General features: G+C 30.6%; 1 protein-coding gene across 1 annotated transcript; it reads right to left on the bottom strand.

The window, feature by feature from the left end:
* Window positions 1–8,033: 8,033 nt before the first annotated feature.
* LOC149515271 (isoflavone 3'-O-methyltransferase 4-like) lies at window positions 8,034–11,783 on the bottom strand. The gene is made up of 4 exons (XM_089742803.1): window positions 11,274–11,783; window positions 10,006–10,316; window positions 9,854–9,918; window positions 8,034–8,425 (listed from the first exon to the last, which is right to left on the bottom strand). Exons 1-4 carry the CDS (start codon window positions 11,693–11,695, stop codon window positions 8,129–8,131), a joined length of 1,095 nt encoding a protein of 364 aa, XP_089598929.1. The 5' UTR covers window positions 11,696–11,783; the 3' UTR covers window positions 8,034–8,128.
* Window positions 11,784–19,715: the final 7,932 nt, after the last annotated feature.

Raw genomic sequence — 19,715 nt, 5'->3', positions numbered from 1 at the left:
GCCACCAATGCCAAGAAAACCTTTGATTTTGTACTTAACAGTGCATGAAAATTTAATTGGATGTGTACTGAGGCAAAGAGATGAAACTGATAAGAGAAAATGAGCAATTTACTACTTGAGTAAGAAATTCACTGATTATGAGTCCAAGTATTCATCATTAGAGAAGATGTGTTGTGCATTAACTTGGACAGCTCGAAGGCTTAGACAATACATGCTTTATCACACTACTTGGCTCATAGCAAAACTGGATTCTATTAAGTATATCTTCGAAAAGCCCTCATTGATAGGAAGAATAACACGATGACAAGTTATGCTTTCAGAATATGATATCATTTATGTGACTCAAAAAGCTATTAAAGGAAGTGTAATAGCTGAATTCTTTACTGATCGTGCAGTCGAAGATTATGAGCCAATGAAATTAAAATTTCCTGATGAGGATGTGATGGCCATTGAAAAAATTGAACTTGTTAAAAAATCATTAAGGATGTATTTTGATGGAGCTGTTAATGCTTTGGGTCATGATATTGGGGTAATTTTGATATCTCTTGATGGACATTATTACCCCATCACAGCCAGGGTAAATTTTAATTGCATAAATAATGTAGCTGAATATGAGGCCTGTGTTATGGGTCTACAAGCAGCAATTAAAAAGAAAATCAAAGTGTTAGATGTGTTTGGAGATTCAACTCTAGTCATCTATCAGTTACGAGGTGAATGGAAGACAAGAGACTCTAAGTTGATCCGATACCATAACTACATCTCTGAGTTGATCAAGCAATTTAAAGAAGTTCAATTTGAGCATGTACCCAGAGAGGAAAATCAAATTATAGATGCACTGGCTACTCTAGCTATAATGATTAAAATAGATGTAAATACTAAAATTTAACCCATCAAGCTGGATGTAAAAAAAGTACTAGCACATTGCTCAAGTGTTGAAAAAAAAGTTGATGGGAGGCCATGGTATCATGATATCATGCAATACATTAAAAACCAGCAATACCCAGAACATGCAATAAAAAATGATAAGAGGACTATCAGAAGATTGGCTATGATTTTTTTCATTGATGGAGATATCCTCTACAAAAGAGGTCGAGATCAAGTGCTCTTAAGATGTGTAAATGCAGCTGAAGCAAAGAAGATTATTGAAGAAATGCATGATGGAGTTTGTGGGGCACATACAAATGGTCATACGATGGCTACAAAAATTATGAGGGTTGGCTATTAGTGGTTGACAATAGAAGGTGACTGTATTGATTATGCTAAGAGATGTCATAAATGTCATATTTATGTTGATAAAATTCATGCTCTGCCATCAACATTACACGTTCTGACTCCTCCGTGGCCATTCTCTATGTGGGGCATGGATGTCATTGGTCCCATCACTCCAAAAGCTTCGAATGGGCATAGATTCATTTTTGTGATGATTGATTACTTCACCAAATGGGTAGAAGCTGCATCATATGCTAGCGTGACCTGATCTGTGGTATGTAAGTTCATAAAAAGAGAGATAATATGCAGATATGGGCTTTCAGAGACAATTATTTTTGATAATGCTAAAAACTTGAACAATAAAATGATGAATGAATTATGCACTCAGTTCAAGATCTGTCATCATAATTTGGCACGATATCGTCCAAAAATGAATGGGGCAGTGGAGGCTACGAATAAGAATATCAAAAGAATCCTGGAGAAAATGACTGAAACTTACAAAGATTGACATGAGAAGTTACCTTTTGCTTTGCATGCTTATAAAACATCAGTTCGAACATCTACTGGGGCCACACCATTCTCTTTGGTATATGGAATGGAAGCTGTGCTACCAGTCGAAGTAAAAATTCCCTCACTGAGAGTCTTGATGAAAGTAAAGTTAGAGGAAATAGAATGAGTTCGAAATCACTACGAGCAGTTAAACCTCATTGATGAGAAAAGACTGTCAGCACTTTGTCATGGTCAATTATATCAAAAAAGGATGATAAGAGCACTTGACAAGAAAATTCATCCCCGTTGCTTTAGGAAAGGAAACTTAGTGCTAAAAAGAATCATTCCAAATCAACATGATAATCGAAAGAAATGGACACCAAATTAAGAAGACCCGTATGTGGTGAAAAAGGCTTTTTCTAGTGAGGTATTGATTTTGATAGAAATGGACGGAGGTGATTTGCCTACCCCAATAAATTCAGATGTTGTGAAAAAATATTTTGCTTAAAAAAAGAGAAAAAAAATGATGACTTATCTAAGCTAAAAACCTGAAAAGGTGACTTGGATATGAAGCAGAAGCATCATCAAGAAAAGATCCCATAATGCAGGGGTAAATATAGTTTGACGAACTCTGAATGATAAAAAAAGTCATCTGATTTAGTTTTAGAGAAATAATATGAGAATATTTTGTTCATGATTATCTTATGATCATTCTTTCGACACTTTTGTTTTAACTCAAATACTTTGACATGCACTTGTTATCAGCCTAATGAAATACGTTATCCTTCCTTTAAAAATAATGCCTATTCTTTTCTTTATCCTTATCTGATATTTTTGTTCATCGTACAAGTGAATAAGAGAAGTGTGTGATTGCATTTTATTTGTCTTGAACTTAAAATGATGAAAAGAAAAATAAACATGAAAGATCTCAGCATTACTTTTAAAGTTGACAAAGGTAAATGAAAAACGATGAGAAAAGCATGACAAGACATTGATGTTGTAGACTTTTGAAAAAAAAATATTGTGGTCAGATGTTGAAAATAAATTGGTCATATAAGAATTCTGATAAAATAAGCCAAAAGTAAGAGATTTCGAGAACCTTTTTACTACAATGAATGATTTTGATTGCATTACATGCATTGTATTATGAGCACTCAGTACATGCATCCATGATAAGTTGTAACAAAGATAGAAATTTTTTCATTTCATAATGAAAAATAAGATTTTGATAAAGACAATGATCAAACAAAAGAATCAAAAGAGGAAATTTACTTGTTCAAAGATGAGAACTCAAATTTGAAAACATAAGAGAATTTTAAAGTTATTAAGCCTCTGCTGAGAGGAGCTTTTCCAAGATATAAGATTTTTAAAGTTGTTGAGCCTCTGCTAAGAGAAGCCCTTTTCAAGATAAGATTTTAAAAGTTGTTGAGCCTCTACTGAGAGGAGCTTTTCCAAGATAAAAATTTTAAAGTTGTTGAGCCTCTGCTGAGATGAGCTTTTCTAAGATAAGAATTTTAAAGTTGTTGAGCCTCTACTGAGAGGAGCTTTTTTAAGATTTTAAAGTTGCTGAGTCTTTACTGAGAGGAGCTTTTTCAAGATGAGATTTTTAAAGTTGTTGAGCCTCTGCTGAGAGGAGCCCCTTTCAAGATAAGAATTCTAAAGTTGTTGAGCCTCTGCTGATAGGAGCTTTTCCAAGATGAGAATTTTAAAGTTGTTGAGCCTCTCCTGAGAGGAGCTTTTCCAGATGAAATTTTAAAATTGTTGAGCCTCTGCTGAGAGGAGCTTTTTCAGATGAGATTTTTAAAGTGGTTGAGCCTCTACTGAGAGGAGCTTTTTCAAGAGAATTTTAAAGTCGTTGAGCCTCTGCTGAAAGGAGCTTTTTCAGATGAGATTTTAAAGTTGTTAAGCCTCTGCTGAGAGGAGCTTTTTTAAGAGAATTTTAAAGTTGTTGAGCCTCTATTGAGATGTGCTTTTCCAGATGAGATTTCCAGATGAGATTTTTAAAGTTGTTGAGCCACTGCTGAGAGGAGCTTTTTCAAGAGAATTTTAAAGTTGTTGAGCCTCTGCTGAGAGGAGCATTTCCAAGAGATTTTTAAAGTTGTTGAGCCTCTGCTGAGAGGAGCCCTTTCCAAAAAAATTTTTAAAGTTATTGAGCTTCTGCTGAGAGGAGCTTTTCCAAATGAGATTTTTAAAGTTGTTGAGCCTCTGCTGAGAGGAGCTTTTTCAAGAGAATTTTAAAGTTATTGAGTCTCTGCTGATAAGAGTTTTTTCAGATGAGATTTTAAAAGTTATTGAGCCTCTACTGAGAGGAGCTTTTCCAGATGAGATTTTAAAGTTGTTGAGCCTCTACTGAGAGGAGTTTTTTTAAGAGAATTTTAAAGTTGTTGAGCCTCTGCTGAGAGGAGCTTTTCTAGATAAGATTTTTAAAGTTGTTGAGCCTCTGCTAAGAGGAACTTTTTCAAGAGAATTTTAAAGTTGTTGAGCCTCTGCTGAGAGGAGCCCTTTTCAAGATAAGAATTTTAAAGTTGTTGAGCCTCTGTTGAGAGGAACCCTTTTCATGATATGAGATTTAAAAGTTGTTGAACCTCTGTTGAAAGGAGGTTTTTCAAAAAAAAAATTTAAAGTTGTTGAGCCTCTGCTGAGAGGAGCCTTTTAAACTTTCAAAAATATCGATTGAACCTTTGTTGAGATGAGCCCTTTTCTGTCGAACCAAAAAAAAATTTTTTTTTCTTTTTCTTTCATATTTCTCAATGTTTCATCTTTCCAAACAAAATGGTTATTTGTTTGTCTTTGCTTTATTTCTGATTCACAGAAATAGGCAAAGAGGGGCAACTGTAAACATCATTTATTATTATTATTATTATTATTATTATTATTATTATTATTTATTTAATTTTTTTTCTCTTTTTTTTTTTCATTTCTGCGTTTGTCTTCTTCTTTATTTCCTCATTTCTTTTCCCTTTTTCTTCATCTTTATCCGTTCAAATCTAGTGCATTAAATGCATAATCCCTAAAGTTCAAAATCACGTTCGCTAGCTGCCAGCGGCCGACCGAAAAATCATCAATCAAGAACGGCAGGCGTGATTTCTTAGTTGAAAAAATGGGATTCGAATCCCAAAAAATCTGGGATTTGAATCCCAACAAGCTCTATAAATAGAGCTTGTTATTTGCAAACGGAGATGAGGAAAACGAAAGAAAAAACGACAAAAAAAATGAAAGATTCTGTCGAGAAAAAAAATTATACAAAAACACAAAAAAAAGCAAAATCACAGTCCCCAAGCAGGGGAACTCAGCGCCAGAAAAACCACCTACAAAAAAAATAAAAAAATCAATAGATTTTGTCTAAAAATAAAAAAAAAACAAAAAAAAGAGACCAAAACTTTGAGCCCTGATCTACGTCGATCGGGGCTGTTTTGATGAAAAAGAGATCGGATCCGAGAAGATCACGTCAAAGAAAACCACCAAAAGAATTTTGACATTTTTAGGTGATCAGAAACCACCGACAGCGACTGTCGATGATGAACCAGACTGCGGTCGGTGCGGTGGTCCGACGATCGGTCGACGAGCTCACCCCAGAGCTCTCTTCCCATTTTTTTCTAAAAAATCGAAAGAATGAACAAAAAAAAATTCAGTTATTTATAGAAAACATTAAAGCAAAACGACGTCGTTTCAGTCAATGAGGATCCGCGCGTCAACCCGTAACCCGACCCGAGGTCCGTGCATCCAACCCGGTGACCCGCTTCTCTATCAGCCTCTGATCGGTCTGACTGGACCAGAACCGAACCGCCCAGACCAAATCGAACTAGTACTGAACCGTTGATCCACGCAAATCGGATCGAACCGTCAAATCGAACTGTCGAACCGAACCATGCGTTGACCAGACCGTTGACCGGTTCGGTTCAGGTAAAAAATTTTTTTTAATTTTTTATATATTATTTTATTAATATTTATGCATATTAAAATATTTATATTTGTTAGATTAAATGATGAAATTGTGGTTACATTTTTTTATATAATTATCTTAATTTTTAAAATAAACTTTAAAAAAATAATATAAAAATAAATTTAATAATAATACTAAAGTAATGTAGGAAAAGAAAATTTTTATCCGACGATGAAATTCAAAGGTATTTCGAGTAGTGATGCCTACGAAATCTCTAGGTGAAAAGATTTTTTTTAAAATACTACCAGTATATTGGAGTATTTATAAAAAAAATTTAATACAGTAAAGATTTTCTTTTTTTTTAAATAATAAATAAAAATTGATTAATAAATTAAAAATATATGTAATAAAAATAGGAAGGAAAGAAATTTAATCCAATGATGAGATTCTAAAAGTATTCCGAGTAGAGATGCTTTAAGAAATCTCTAGATGAGAAGATTTTTTGTAAAATATTACCAGCGTATTGGAATATTTATAGAAAATCTTCGATATAATTAAATTTCTTTTTCTTCAAAATTTTAATTAAAATTAAAAAGTTAATAAAACAGTTAATAAAATTTTTGAAAAAGAATAAAATGTGTGCATCAACATGTTATTATTTGCATTGCATACATGACATAATTTTTTACGAAAAGTAAATTTAGACCTCAAAAGATGAGATTCTAAAAGTATTCTGAGTAAAGATGCTTTAAGAAATCTCTAGGTGAGAAAAAGTTCTTCTAATGTTACAACGTACTGAAACATTTTAAGAATTATTTCAATAAAAAAGTTTTAATTTATTTTTCTCAAGAATATTTTTTTTTCTAAAAACTAATAAAAATCAAGGAAATTATTTTTCGAACACCGAAAATTAGACTATTTTTTATCAAAATCAAAGGATAACATGTTGTTAATTGGTACCATTTTTAACGGGCGCTGTGGGGGTGCTAATATTTCTCCACACGTAACCGATTCTCGAACCCAGATAGTTGCGCAAACCCTAAAATTATCCTTTTAATAAATTTTAATAAATTTTAAGATTTTATTAAAAGATATGTTTTAATAAGTGACCAATCGCATCTAACTAAAAAAAATTGATGACGATTCCGTTATTTTTTATTTTTTTTTCAAATTCATCGGACGGACACAAAATCGTTACGACATCCATTATCATCTTAAATCCAAAAATGTCTCAAAATTAGTTTCTCAATATTTCTCTTAAAATGTCAATATTTTGCTTAAATATTGATCAAATTTTGTTTGTATAGTCTATGAACACATGTAGTAACAAATTTTTTGTCGATAATTTTCATTTTTCTGATAAATGGATAGATAATAGATTATATATTATAATATTCAATATGTAAAAATTTGTATTAATTATAAAATATTTTATTAATAAAATATTTTTTATCTTATTATTTTAAATATCAATATTAATCTTTGATTTTTAAATATAGATAAACATGTATAAAATTAAATTTTTAAAAGTAACTTTTGAAAAGTTTGAAATTTAAAATTTTTAAATATCATTTTTCAGAAAGGCCATTAAATATTTATTTGATCCTAAAATTATATCACTTCTCTCACTTTGATATCTAAAAAAAAAAAAACATAACCAATTCCTCGAACTTTATTTCCATCCAAGTAAATCACTCCACAACTAACTCCATTAACAGTGTCCCCGTAAAAGCAAGCAATAAAATAATGACACGTAGTCAAAAATGTTACGTCGTTTTATTTTTGTTTTGTTGTTAAAAATTCTTTAGTTTTGAAATTAACAATTAAAAAAAATGAAAGACATTGGGAAAGGAGAGAGAGAAAGAGAAAAGAAAGTACAAAATGGAATGACGGGGTATGGTTCGTTGGCGACGGATCTAGTTTGCCTGAGGGCCAATCAAATAGGCCTCCGATCGGTCAATCCTCCCTTAGTTTTTACTTTTATTTTATTTTATTTATAAAACACTTTTATATATCAACATTTGATAGAGTTTTGAACTTAAAATTTAATTCAAAATTTTTATAATCAAAATTTAAATTCAAGCAATATGAAATATAAAAAAATCGTTATTATATAAAATTAAAAGTGACAAAATAAATTTAAATTTAAAAATTAACTCGAACTCAAATTTAATTTGAATTAATTAAAAAATCAAAATTTAAAGTAAAAAAAATCTAAATTTAAATAATTGAAATTTAAAATAATTGAAAAACAAAAGGACAACTCAAAATTATAATTTAAAATTAACATAAACAAAAATGACACAAACTTGAAAAAATTAATCAAAACCAAATAACTGAAATTCAAAATTATCCAAACTTTGAAATAGATTCGAGTCTAGATCCTTTTGCCACTTCTATATCTATATATATAGTTAAGATGAAATACTATATTCAACAAAAGAAAGTATGGTAATAGAACAACAAGCATCCACTTTATTCTTTTCCATCGTTTTGCTACATTTCCAGCTGATCAAGAACAAATTTCATCAATGATATAAAGTCTAACTACTTGAAGAACTCCATGACCCAGAAGTTATAAACAAAACACTCATATCTGACACCACTGAATCCAGCTTTGGTTGCCAGGGCTTCGAATTCTGGTTTGGTCCGTTCCTTCCCTCCTGGATCTTGAGTCATCATAACCACATCCGTCTGTAAAATGCATCTCGCATAAACATTAGTCTCGGGCACAATCGGGAGGACAGCATCAACCACTATAACCTTTCCGTCATCCGGAATGGCATTGTAACAATTCTTCAACAGCTTCAAACAATGATCATCGCTCCAATCATGAAGAATCCACTATAAATTTTGCAACTCATATCATTAATTTATCTGTTATCTGCTATTAACAACTTTTGATGGTAAAAGGCAAATAGCTAAAATAAAAAATACAATGCATTAAGTAAAAAGAGACTAATAAAACAATTACTGATGAGAGATGATTGAATATGTAACTTAGAGGTGCAGATTACGGTTACAAGTGTAAATGAATAGAATATAATTAAATGAATTTTGTTATATTTTTTATCTGCTTGTTTAATTAACAAATTTTAAGATGTTGTTAGTAATCATTTGTTAGATTAATAAATAAATAAAAATTAAATCTATTCTCGAATTGTTTGATAAATATTTTTTTAGTTTAAAAAAATTAAAAGTGAACAAACTTTACAATATTCATAATCTATTTGTTTAATTAATAAATTTTAAAATATTATTCGTGATTATTTGTTAAATTTAATAAACGAACATAAATAAGTGAAAATTTTGAGTTTATTTTCAAAATTTTCATCAAAGGTTTTGTTCATTTGCATTTATAGGCGAACGGTAAAACTGGCTTGAGGGGGCTTTACCCCCACCCCCCTTAAACTTTTTAAGTTCTAATAGTTATGATAAAATTAAATGGCCCCCTCAAATTAAAGTCATTAATTTTATTTATTTTTATGTCATTTTATAATTTAGATTTATTCATTGAAATTCAGATATATTAAAATCATATTATTATTTATCTATTTATTTATCAATAAATTATTATGTACAAATTTTTAAAATTAAAAAAATTATCACAAGATTAAATCATAGTAAATAAATTTAATAAAAGTCAAATTAACTTTCTAATTATTCAAATAAATTAAAAATCTTCAATCAAGTATCAAACATAATTTTTTACACCTTTTTAATTGATTACAATTCCACTTTTCCATGTAATTCTTCACATTTAATTTTATCATAGATTTTTTTTTATTTCTGTCATGCAATTTTTTTAACACAAAAGTCAAATTGAAATCACCTTATTTATAAGGTTAAAAAAACACCCTAACTTCTAATCTTAAAGTTTCAAACTTTATTCTTTTAATTATATAGTTTATTTTTCTTATTTTGATAAAAAATATATATATTGTTTAACAATTAATTTACTTATACTTTTTTTTAAATACTCAAAATTGTAAAAATGATTCACAATTTAAATAAGACTATTTATTTAATTTATTATGTTTCTTTATATATTGATTTTATAAATCAATAAAATTTATAATTTTGAAAACATGTATATTTTGCTAGTACATTGCTTGTATATATATATATATATATATATATTAATATAATAAGATATATTTTATAAATAAAATTTAAATTCACTGTAATATCAGTTAGTCCCCTCAAAATCGACTATCAAGATCCGCCACTGTTTGCACTCTTAATCAAGGGATTGCAAAAGATATATCTTACTTTCATAAAAATTGCATCTCCTTTCGGAACACTTTCAAACATATCTCCTCCTACATTTTCAACGCCTGTAATTATGTCGATTATCTTGTTAGTGTGCAAACAGATGATACCAGAGTAACTGAAAATCCAAAATGCAGAAACCAAGACGTTACCAGGGTAGGCCGGAGCATGTTGTATAACATGAGGCAAGTCAAAATTAATTCCCTTAATAGAGGGATACTTGGAGGTGATAATGCTAAGGATGACTCCAAGACCACCGCCAACATCAACCACACGGTTGAGCTGCTCAAAACCCTTGTAGCTTTCCAGGATCTTCTTCAGAACTATAGTCGTGTGATTGATCATGGCAGTATTAAAAACTTGATTGTACCTTGGGTCCCTGCCAGGATATTCAAATGCGTTTGTTCCATGGACCCTGTCAAATGGAACTCCTCCTTCAAGAATTGCATCCTTCAGCTGCGACCTACCAGTGGATTACCATGCAGGAATTTGTTAGGTATAAGACCTATATGACGTGAGGTCAAATGGGACTTAGGCAAATTGATCAATTGATTTTGAGTTGAAAAAAATTAAAGCAACCAAGCCACTAGAATTAGTTGAACTAATTAACAAAACCTTTAGCCTCTTTTCTAATGTTACTATCAGAGGAAATAGTTTCATTCATAATAAACAAATTATATATTTACATATTAGAATCAACCATGCTTTGAGTATATAAATAATTTTACATGGCAAAATACATTTGAATTATACTACTTCTGAGTTCTATTAATTAAATATCAAAAGAATAAAAATTCACAGTTAAATATTTGAATTTTTATTCTTAAAATCAAATTAACTTATGAAGTAACTTTTTTAAAATCTGAATTGAAGTGATTTTCTTAATCAATAATAAAGCATTAATTGTCAAAAAAAAAAGTTAGTAATGTAATTTGTTTTTATTTTCATTCTTGAAATGAAAATAAAAAATGGAAAATAGAAGATAAATAAATCTTTTTCAAAAAAATTCAAAAAACTTGTAAAAATTAAAAAAAAAAAAAAAAAGAGATCTAGGAGGGAAAGGGAAAGAGAGTGGAAGGGGGGCGTAGGGGAGATCGATCATTTTCCTGTTTCTTATTACTGGTCTATTTGATAATTGACTGTACATGAAAGTATGCACATATTAATCGATGAAAAATCAAAACATACAGAATTTCAGCTTCCTATTTCTGGCCAAACAAAAGAAAAAGAATTTTTGCTGCTTATATTTGAACAAATATTCCAACTCTCAACTGACTCTGCCAAATATAAAGTTCCAACAAGCTAGACAAGAACAGGGATCAAAAGTAGTGATGACTGAGAACAATGGCTCCCATAGTAAAAAAAAAAAAAAAGAACAATTAAAGACACACACAGAGGAAGAGAGAGGGAAGAAACCCACCAACTATCAAGGTACACCTTGTCCTGAATCAAGTTCATCAAGGGGCCTAATGAAACCCCATCTTCATTTTGAACAAAGAATTTGGACACAGGCGTTAAACTATAGAGCCTCTGTGGATTACCCTCATCATCATCAGCCAAAGAGCAACCAACAATACCATGGCTGGCCAAAACTCTAAGTATGCGGTCCAGCATAGAGGATGCCTCTGGATTCTTGGTAGGTAACTGGGCTGCTAGCTCCTTTGGGGAGAGCTTGGCATCTGGACCAGCTTTGGCTATGAGCTCAAAAATGTCAAGCTGAATTGCTGCATGCATTGACATCGGCAGCACACAAGAGATGACGATCTCGAAGGCATATGCGAAGCTTTCTTGATCTTGCCCTGCATATTTGCCATGAAATTGGTTTTCTTCTGATGATCCCATTGGAGAGCAAAGCCTTTTTCCCTCAATCAAACTTGGATGTGTGGTTGGTACATTAAAATGAAGGGCAACGCAGTATTTATAAATTGGAATGACTAGGAAATAGCTTGTGTATCAAAAAATATTTAAAGCATGTTTTAATAAAAAACAAAAATGATTAAGAGCGGAGGGACCCATGAAAACACGAGGAACACGATTTTGCCTGTTTAGGCAGATAAGGCATTTCCATTTACAGAAACTTGGACGTCATCCTCTCAATTATCACGGATGTTAGATATTTGATTTTGAAAGATTAATTAAATTTATATATTTTTTTACTTATTATATTATTTAAAATTTGAAATAAGTATCAAATAAATGTATGCATTTAGTATAGACATGCTTATTTTTTTAAAATTTTTTATATATTTAAAATTTTCAATTTTGATATGCATGTTTATTATATATGTGTCGAACACAAATATTTTTAAAAAATAAAAAATTCAATTAATTAACATAATTTATTTAAGATTTTATTAAACAAAAAAAATTAAAAAACAGCCACAAAAATATATTAAAAAAAAGTATAACAAACCTAAAGTTATATTTTTAATAGTTGATTGAAGATTGAAATTTTGTTGGGAAAAAAGAGAGTTAATTTTATTTTAAATACACATGAATGTGATTATATATTTACGATAAATTTATTATTTTTAAGAATTTATGATAATGATTATAGGCACAATAAATAAAAAATAATAATATAATTAATTTCTCTTAAATTGCAATACATAAAATTAAATTAAAGATAAAAATCATACAAGAATCAATTTAATTTAAAAAAATATAAAATAATTATAGTATATAATTTATACATATATGTATATATATGTTAAAAGGATTTTTTTAACTTTTTGGGGCCCAACACCCCTTTAGCTCTGATGGCGGCCCCACAAGCCAATTATCTTAATTGACAAAACACGTTTTAATCAAAAACTAAAACAAAAATGATTAAGAGATGGGCGGCCCGTGAAAGCACGAGTAACATGATTTTATCTTGGGATTATTGATAAAATTTTGATAATTTTTTAATATAATTTTAATAATTAATCTTCTGATAATTTATTTTTATTTTTTAATTTTTTATAAAATAATATATTATTTTATTCAAATTCAGAATTTTTTAAATTAAATCTTTATTGAATAGGTTCTTAGTAAATTTATCTTAATCTTTCAAAATGTAATTTTTAATTTTATTTTTTCTAGTAATTAAGATTTAATTTTTGATAACTTTAAATATAAAAAATTTATCAATTATTGATAATTAAATTATTATTAATTTACTATTATTTTATCAATTATTTATTATTAAATTATCTATAATATGTTATTAAATTATTAATGATTTATTATTAAATTAATATTAATTTATTATTAATTTATAAATGATTTATTATTAAATTATAAATTATTGATAATTTATCATTAAATTAGTGACGATTTCTTATAAAATTGTAACTAATTTATTATTAATTTATTAAAATTATTTTTGACATCAAGATGAATTGAAGTCGAGAACAACGCCCATCTTAAAAGATATACTGAGGAAAAAAGTTTGGTTTGAAGATTTTAGAATCTGTTGTGTAAACAGGAAAGCTAATCTGGCAGCTGACTGGGCTGTTACTCAGGTGAGAAAGAGGATGTGCTTCTCAAATTGGATTTTAATGCTCCCATCTTCTTTAGTCTTTATCCTTGACAACGATGGGTTGCCAGCTCCACCTAGGTGTAACTAGGGATAGGTGGGCTTCTGGTTTTGAGTTGTAGAATGGCGGAAAAGATTCCATTGACATGAGTTGAGTGTACTATGAAAGTTTTTAGCAATAACACAATACTCTTTCTTATTGGCCAAAAAAAAGCTGTCATCACCATAACGGCAATGTCCCTATTTTTCTTTTTTTTTTTGTTAGAAGAACACATGGCACATAAAATATTCTGCTTGTGGAGGTTTTGCATTCCACTGATAATGAATAGGATAATAACTCTTATAAATTTATATTCAAAATAATAAATGATAATGAAAACTGAAACATACAATTCAAAACAAATTCATCCAATTTTCTAAATAAGGATGACAACAAAACAGATTTCCGTTATATTTTAGATATTCGTATCCAAATTGTTTAATATCCATAATATCCAAATTTATTTAAATATTTGTTTTGGCAGCATTAACCAAATTCAAATCTATTTAAATAAATACTATCTATTTAAATATTTAAATTCATTAAAATATTTATTTTTTTATTTTTTTATGAAAATATAAAATAAATAATAATTAAATTTAAAATATAAATTCACTATTAATTAATACCAAATGAAGGTTATTTGTTAAAGTTCGAAATTACACAAACATAAGTTTTTTTATATATATGTTACATTTATAAATGAATAATAAATTCGGATATAAACTTTCTGTGACTATTTATTAAACTTTAAACGGATTAAAATATTAAATATCCAAAAAATATTATCCATATCATATTCGAATCCATCATAAATAATAAATATTTTATCTGAATTCGTTAATTGTCCGTTTGTAACTATCTAAATCTAATATAAACGAATCAGATAATAAAAAAATATCAATTTATTAACTATCCATTGTAAACACCATTTTTTTTAATTATTATTATTATTATTATTATTTATTTATTTAATTTTTTTCTCTCTTTCTTCCCGTTTCTGCGTTTGTCTTATTCTCTTTTCTTCTTCTTTCTTTCCTCATTCCTTTGCCCTTTTTCTTCATCTTTATTCGTTCAAATCTAGTGCATTAAATGCACAATCCTTAAAGTCCAAAATCACCGTTGCTAGCTGCCAGCGGCCGACCGACAAACCATCAATCACGAACGGCAGGCGTGATTTCTCAGTTGAAAAAATGGGATTCGAATCCCAGAATCTGGGATTCGAATCCCATTTTTTCAACTGAGAAATCACGCCTGCCGTTTCTGGGATTTGAATCCCAACAAGCTCTATAGATAGAGCTTGTTATTTGCAAACGGAGACGAGGAGAACGAAAGAAAAAATGATAAAAAAAAGGGAAGATTCTGTCGAAAAAAAAAATTCTATAGAAACACAAAAAAAAAACCAAAATCATAGTCCCCAAGCAGGGGAACCCAGCACCAGAAAAGCCACCTACAAAAAAAAATAAAGAAATCAGTAGATTCTGTCCAAAAACAAAAAAAAAAAAAGACCGAAACTTTGAGCCCTGATCTACGTCGATCGGGGTTATTTTCGGTGAAAAAGAGATCGGATCCGGGAAGATCGCGTCGAAGAAAACCACCAAAAGAATTTTGACATTTTTCGATGATCGAAAACCATCGGCAACGACTGCCAGTGGTGAGCCAGACTGCGACCGGTGCGGTGGTTCGACGACCGATCGACGAGCTCATCCCAGAGCTCTCTTCCCTTTTTTTTTTGAAAAATCGAAAGAATGAACAAAAAAATTTTTTTCAGATATTTATAGAAAACATTAAAAGCAAAACGACGTCGTTTTAGGCATAAGGCCAAAATGACGTCGTTTCAACCAATAAGGATCCGCACGTCAACCCGCAACCTAACCCGGGGTCCGCGCACCCGACCCGACGACCCCCTTCTCCATCAGCCTCTGACCGGTCTGACTGGACCGGAACCGAACCGCCCAGACCGAACCGAACCGATACTGAACCATTGATTCACCTAAATTGGATCGAACCGTCGAACCGAACCATCGAACCGAACCGTGCATTGATCAGACCGTTGACCGGTTCGGTTCAAGTAAAAAAAATTTTTTAAAATTTTTTTATATATTATTTTATTAATATTTATGCATATTAAAATATTTATATTTGTTAGATTAAATGATGAAATTATGGTTAAATTTTTTTATATAATTATGTTAATTTTTAAAATAAACTTTAAAAAAAATAATATAAAAATAAATTTAATAATAATACTAAAGTAATGTAAGAAAAGGAAATTTTTATCCGACGATTAGATTCAAAGGTATTTCAAGTAATGATGCCTACGAAATCTCTAGGTGAGAAGATTTTTTTTAAAATACTACCAATGTATTGGAGTATTTATAAAAAAATTTTAATACAGTAAAGATTTTTTTTAAATAATAAATAAAAATTGGTTAATAAATTAAAAATATATGTAATAAAAATAGGAAGGAAAGAAATTTAATCCAATGATGGGATTCTAAAAGTATTCCGAGTAGAGATGCTTTAAGAAATCTCTAGGTGAGAAGATTTTTTGTAAAATATTACCAGCGTATTGGAATATTTATAGAAAATCTTCAATATAATTAAATTTCTTTTTCTTCAAAATTTTAATTAAAATTAAAAAGTTAATAAAACAGTTAATAAAGTTTTTGAAAAAGAATAAAATGTGTGGTGAAAGAAAATCTCAGCTTTCAAGAGCAATTGCCAGACATGGTGGATCTTATTTACCCCTCGGAGTTTGAGCCACAACCGATTAAACCTTCTCAATGAACTAGAGTACAAATTTCTATTCCCAGTGAATATCCCAATCTTTATCCAGGAATGACATCCACACCTACTCCAGGACAATTTCAAAATTTTGTTAATCCCGTTATGATGGACAAACCACCTGAGCCAATCTTAGTTCCTAATTTAGATGATCCCAAGGAAAGAGAAAGCTAAGGATACAGATACCTGAAAAAGTAGAAGATATTAGTGCCCGAGAGAAGATGAAGTTATTGGAAGAAAGGCTTAGGGCTGTAGAGAAAATGAATTTTTATGGCTCCACAGATGCGGCTGATCTTTGTTTAGTTTCGGATGTGGTCATTCCACCTAAATTTAAAGTCCTAAAATTTAAAAAATATGATGACACAAAATGCCTGATGACCCATATCATCATGTATTGTCGAAAGATGACAGCACATGCTCGTGATAAAAAATTATTAATACACATATTTCAAGATAGTCTTATGGGTTCTACAGTTAGATGATATGTTCAATTAGATAGGACTCGTATTCGTTCTTAGGAAGAGCTTATAAAGGCATTCCTTACATAATATCGGCATGTCACAGATATGGTTCCAGATCGTCTATCTCTACAAAGTATGGAAAAGAAAAAAATTGAAAACTTTAAAGAGTATGCATAAAGATGGAGAGATGTAGCTACACAAGTCCAACCTCCTCTCACCGAGAAAGAGATAACTGTTTTATTTGTGAATACTCTGAAAGCACCATACTATGAGAGATTGATAGGTAATGCAACCAAAAACTTTACAGATATGGTGATATCAGGTGAGATCATTGAAAATATCATAAAAAAATGATAAGCTCGATACATGAGAGATAAGTGGAGTAAGAAAAGGTGGAGCTCCTAAAAAAAAAGAGAATGAAGCTCAAACAGTGAACTATATGGGGTAACAATTCAAAGGTTTCACACCTTATCCTACACCAGTCTACCAAACCCATTACCTTTCTATAAATCATGTTACATCAATCCCTCATTTATATCAACCATACCAGTCATTACCACAACCAGCTTATCCACTTTATTTTTAGCCATCCTTTCAGACACCCACCTACAATCATCTTGTTGTACCTATCAGACTAGGATGGAAACCTAGTCCTAATATTGCTTTGAGAGCCTCAAAAAATACTCAAGAAAAAATTACTTTCGATCCCATTCCCATTATATATACAGATCTGTATCCTCGACTTATTGATAAACATCTGCTTGTTCCTGTTATCGTTGAACCCTTGAAACCTCCGTTTCTTAAATGGTATGACCCCAATGCACATTGTGATTATCATTATGGAAATCCAGGTCATTCCACTAAAAATTATACTGCTTTGAAGCATAAAGTGCAAGGGTTAATCAATGAAAGAGTATTAAATTTTGATACCAACCAACAAGAGACTCCAAATGTCAATGAGAACCCTCTACCAAATCATACCAGACCATCAATAAATGCCTTAATTGATGGGCAGAGAAGCCACGTGAAGGAAAAAATAAATGAAGTCAAGACTCCGATGGCTAGGGTTTTCGAAGTCTTGGTCAAAACTAATATGTTGAAGCCAATAGAACCTCAAAATTGCTCTGAAGTAATTAACTCAATTGAAAGCTGTAATTATCACAGAGGTGTTATGGGGCATTCTATCGAGAATTGTCACCAATTTCGTCAAGAGGTGCAAAAATTGATGGATGAAAGTCGAATAGAGTTTTACCAAGAGAGAAAAGAGTTGGTGAAAGCTGAAGTGTCTACCATTGATTCAAAGAATAAGTTTGGGCATAGACCGGTAACTATCTATTATGATGAGAAGCCAACATCAAAGCTAGAAAAGCTCATTTCCCGACCAGTGGTGACAATTAAAGTTTCTGGCCCTTTTTCATATCAGAATGATAAAGCAATACCTTGAAAGTATGATTATGATGTCGTTGTGAACCCAAATATTGCCAACATAACGGGTGTAGGAGGCATAACTCGAAATGGTAGGTGCTATACCCCAGAGGCTTCAAAAAAAGGTAGAAAGGAGAAAGCCAAGGTAGGAGAAGAAAATAAAAGTCAGAGTGGTCTTGACACAACCCAAAAAAAAAATGTCAGAAGCCAGTATCTGATAGTGAAACAGATAAATTTTTTAAGTTAATAAAACATAGTGAGTATAGCATGGTAGAACAACTTAACAAGATGCCAGTTAGGATTTCGTTATTGTCATTATTGCTCAGTTCAGAGTCACATCATAATGCTTTGCTAAAGGTGCTAAATCCAACATATGTGTTTCACAATGCTTCTGTTGAATATGTGGAACAGTTTATTGACAATCTGATGATTTCAAACTATATCTCTTTTAATGATGAAAAGATTCATCCTGAAGGTAAAAGAAGTACCAAGGCTTTTCACATTACTGTGAAATGTAAAAGTCATATAATGGCTAAGGCTTTGATTGATAATGACTCATCCATCAATGTTATACCTGTGACTACTCTGGTAAAACTCCCTGTTGATGGATCTTATATGAAACTTAGTCATATGATAGTGAGAGCCTTTGATAGAATTAGAAGAGATGTGTTAGGAGATATAGAAGTGCCATTACAGATTAGCCCATGCACTTTTAACATGAAATTTTAAGTTATGGACATCTTTCCTTCATACAGTTATTTATTAGATAGATCGTGGATCCATATAACAGGTGCTATTCCATTCTTATTGCATCAAAAAGTCAAATTCATTATTGAAGGGAAGCTAACATGTGTGGCAGGAGAAGAAAATTTATTGGTAACTCAACCGATAAATACTCCTTATATGAAATCAGCAGATGAAGCTCTGAAATGCTCTTATAGATCTTTCGAGATTGTCAATGCAACATATATAGCTGGATGATCTAAATTGTATTCACCACACTTGTCTATGATAACTAAAATGGTAGTCAAACAGCTTATCAAGATGAGATGGTGACCTGAAGTCAGACTTAGAAAGAACCTGTAAGAAATCACGAAGTCATTAGCCATATATGAAAAGAGAGACAGATTTGGCTTAGGATATAAGCCAATAAGAGGGGACAGAACAAGAATGGTGAATGAAAAAAAAGATAAGATGATAGCTAATCTCAAAGGGTATGAGCCGGAGTCAGAGCCTATAGTCATTCCATACCTCTATGATTCTTTTCATTCGGGAAGATACATTTATCTAGATTTATCAGGAGCCCCAAGTGCAGGATTCATGGAAAAATTTTTAGAGTTGGCCATTCAAATGGTGGATGATGAAAAAAAAAAGTCAAAGTGAAGAGCTGTTTATGTACCCTTGTCCTTCAGATTTTGAATTGGATAATTGAAAAGTTACAGAGCTGCCTGTTGTTTTTAAAACTTTGGAAAAGTATTGTACTGTGAAACTTTAAATCCCTAATTACTTTCTATAAGTATTAGGAGATCTTTTATGGTGTGTTTATATTTGTCATTTTAATAAAAGACTTAGAAAATGCATCCGTATTTTTTCTATTGTTTTCATCTTCATTTTTTTTTTCTATCATTT

The sequence above is a fragment of the Durio zibethinus genome, chromosome 13 (genome assembly GCF_047325235.1).
Source record: "Durio zibethinus cultivar Kanyao isolate XHJ-2024 chromosome 13, ASM4732523v1, whole genome shotgun sequence".
NCBI classification, from domain to species: Eukaryota; Viridiplantae; Streptophyta; class Magnoliopsida; order Malvales; family Malvaceae; genus Durio; species Durio zibethinus.
Note: the sequence above shows the minus strand (reverse complement) of the source record. Positions and strands in the feature narration are given on the sequence as shown.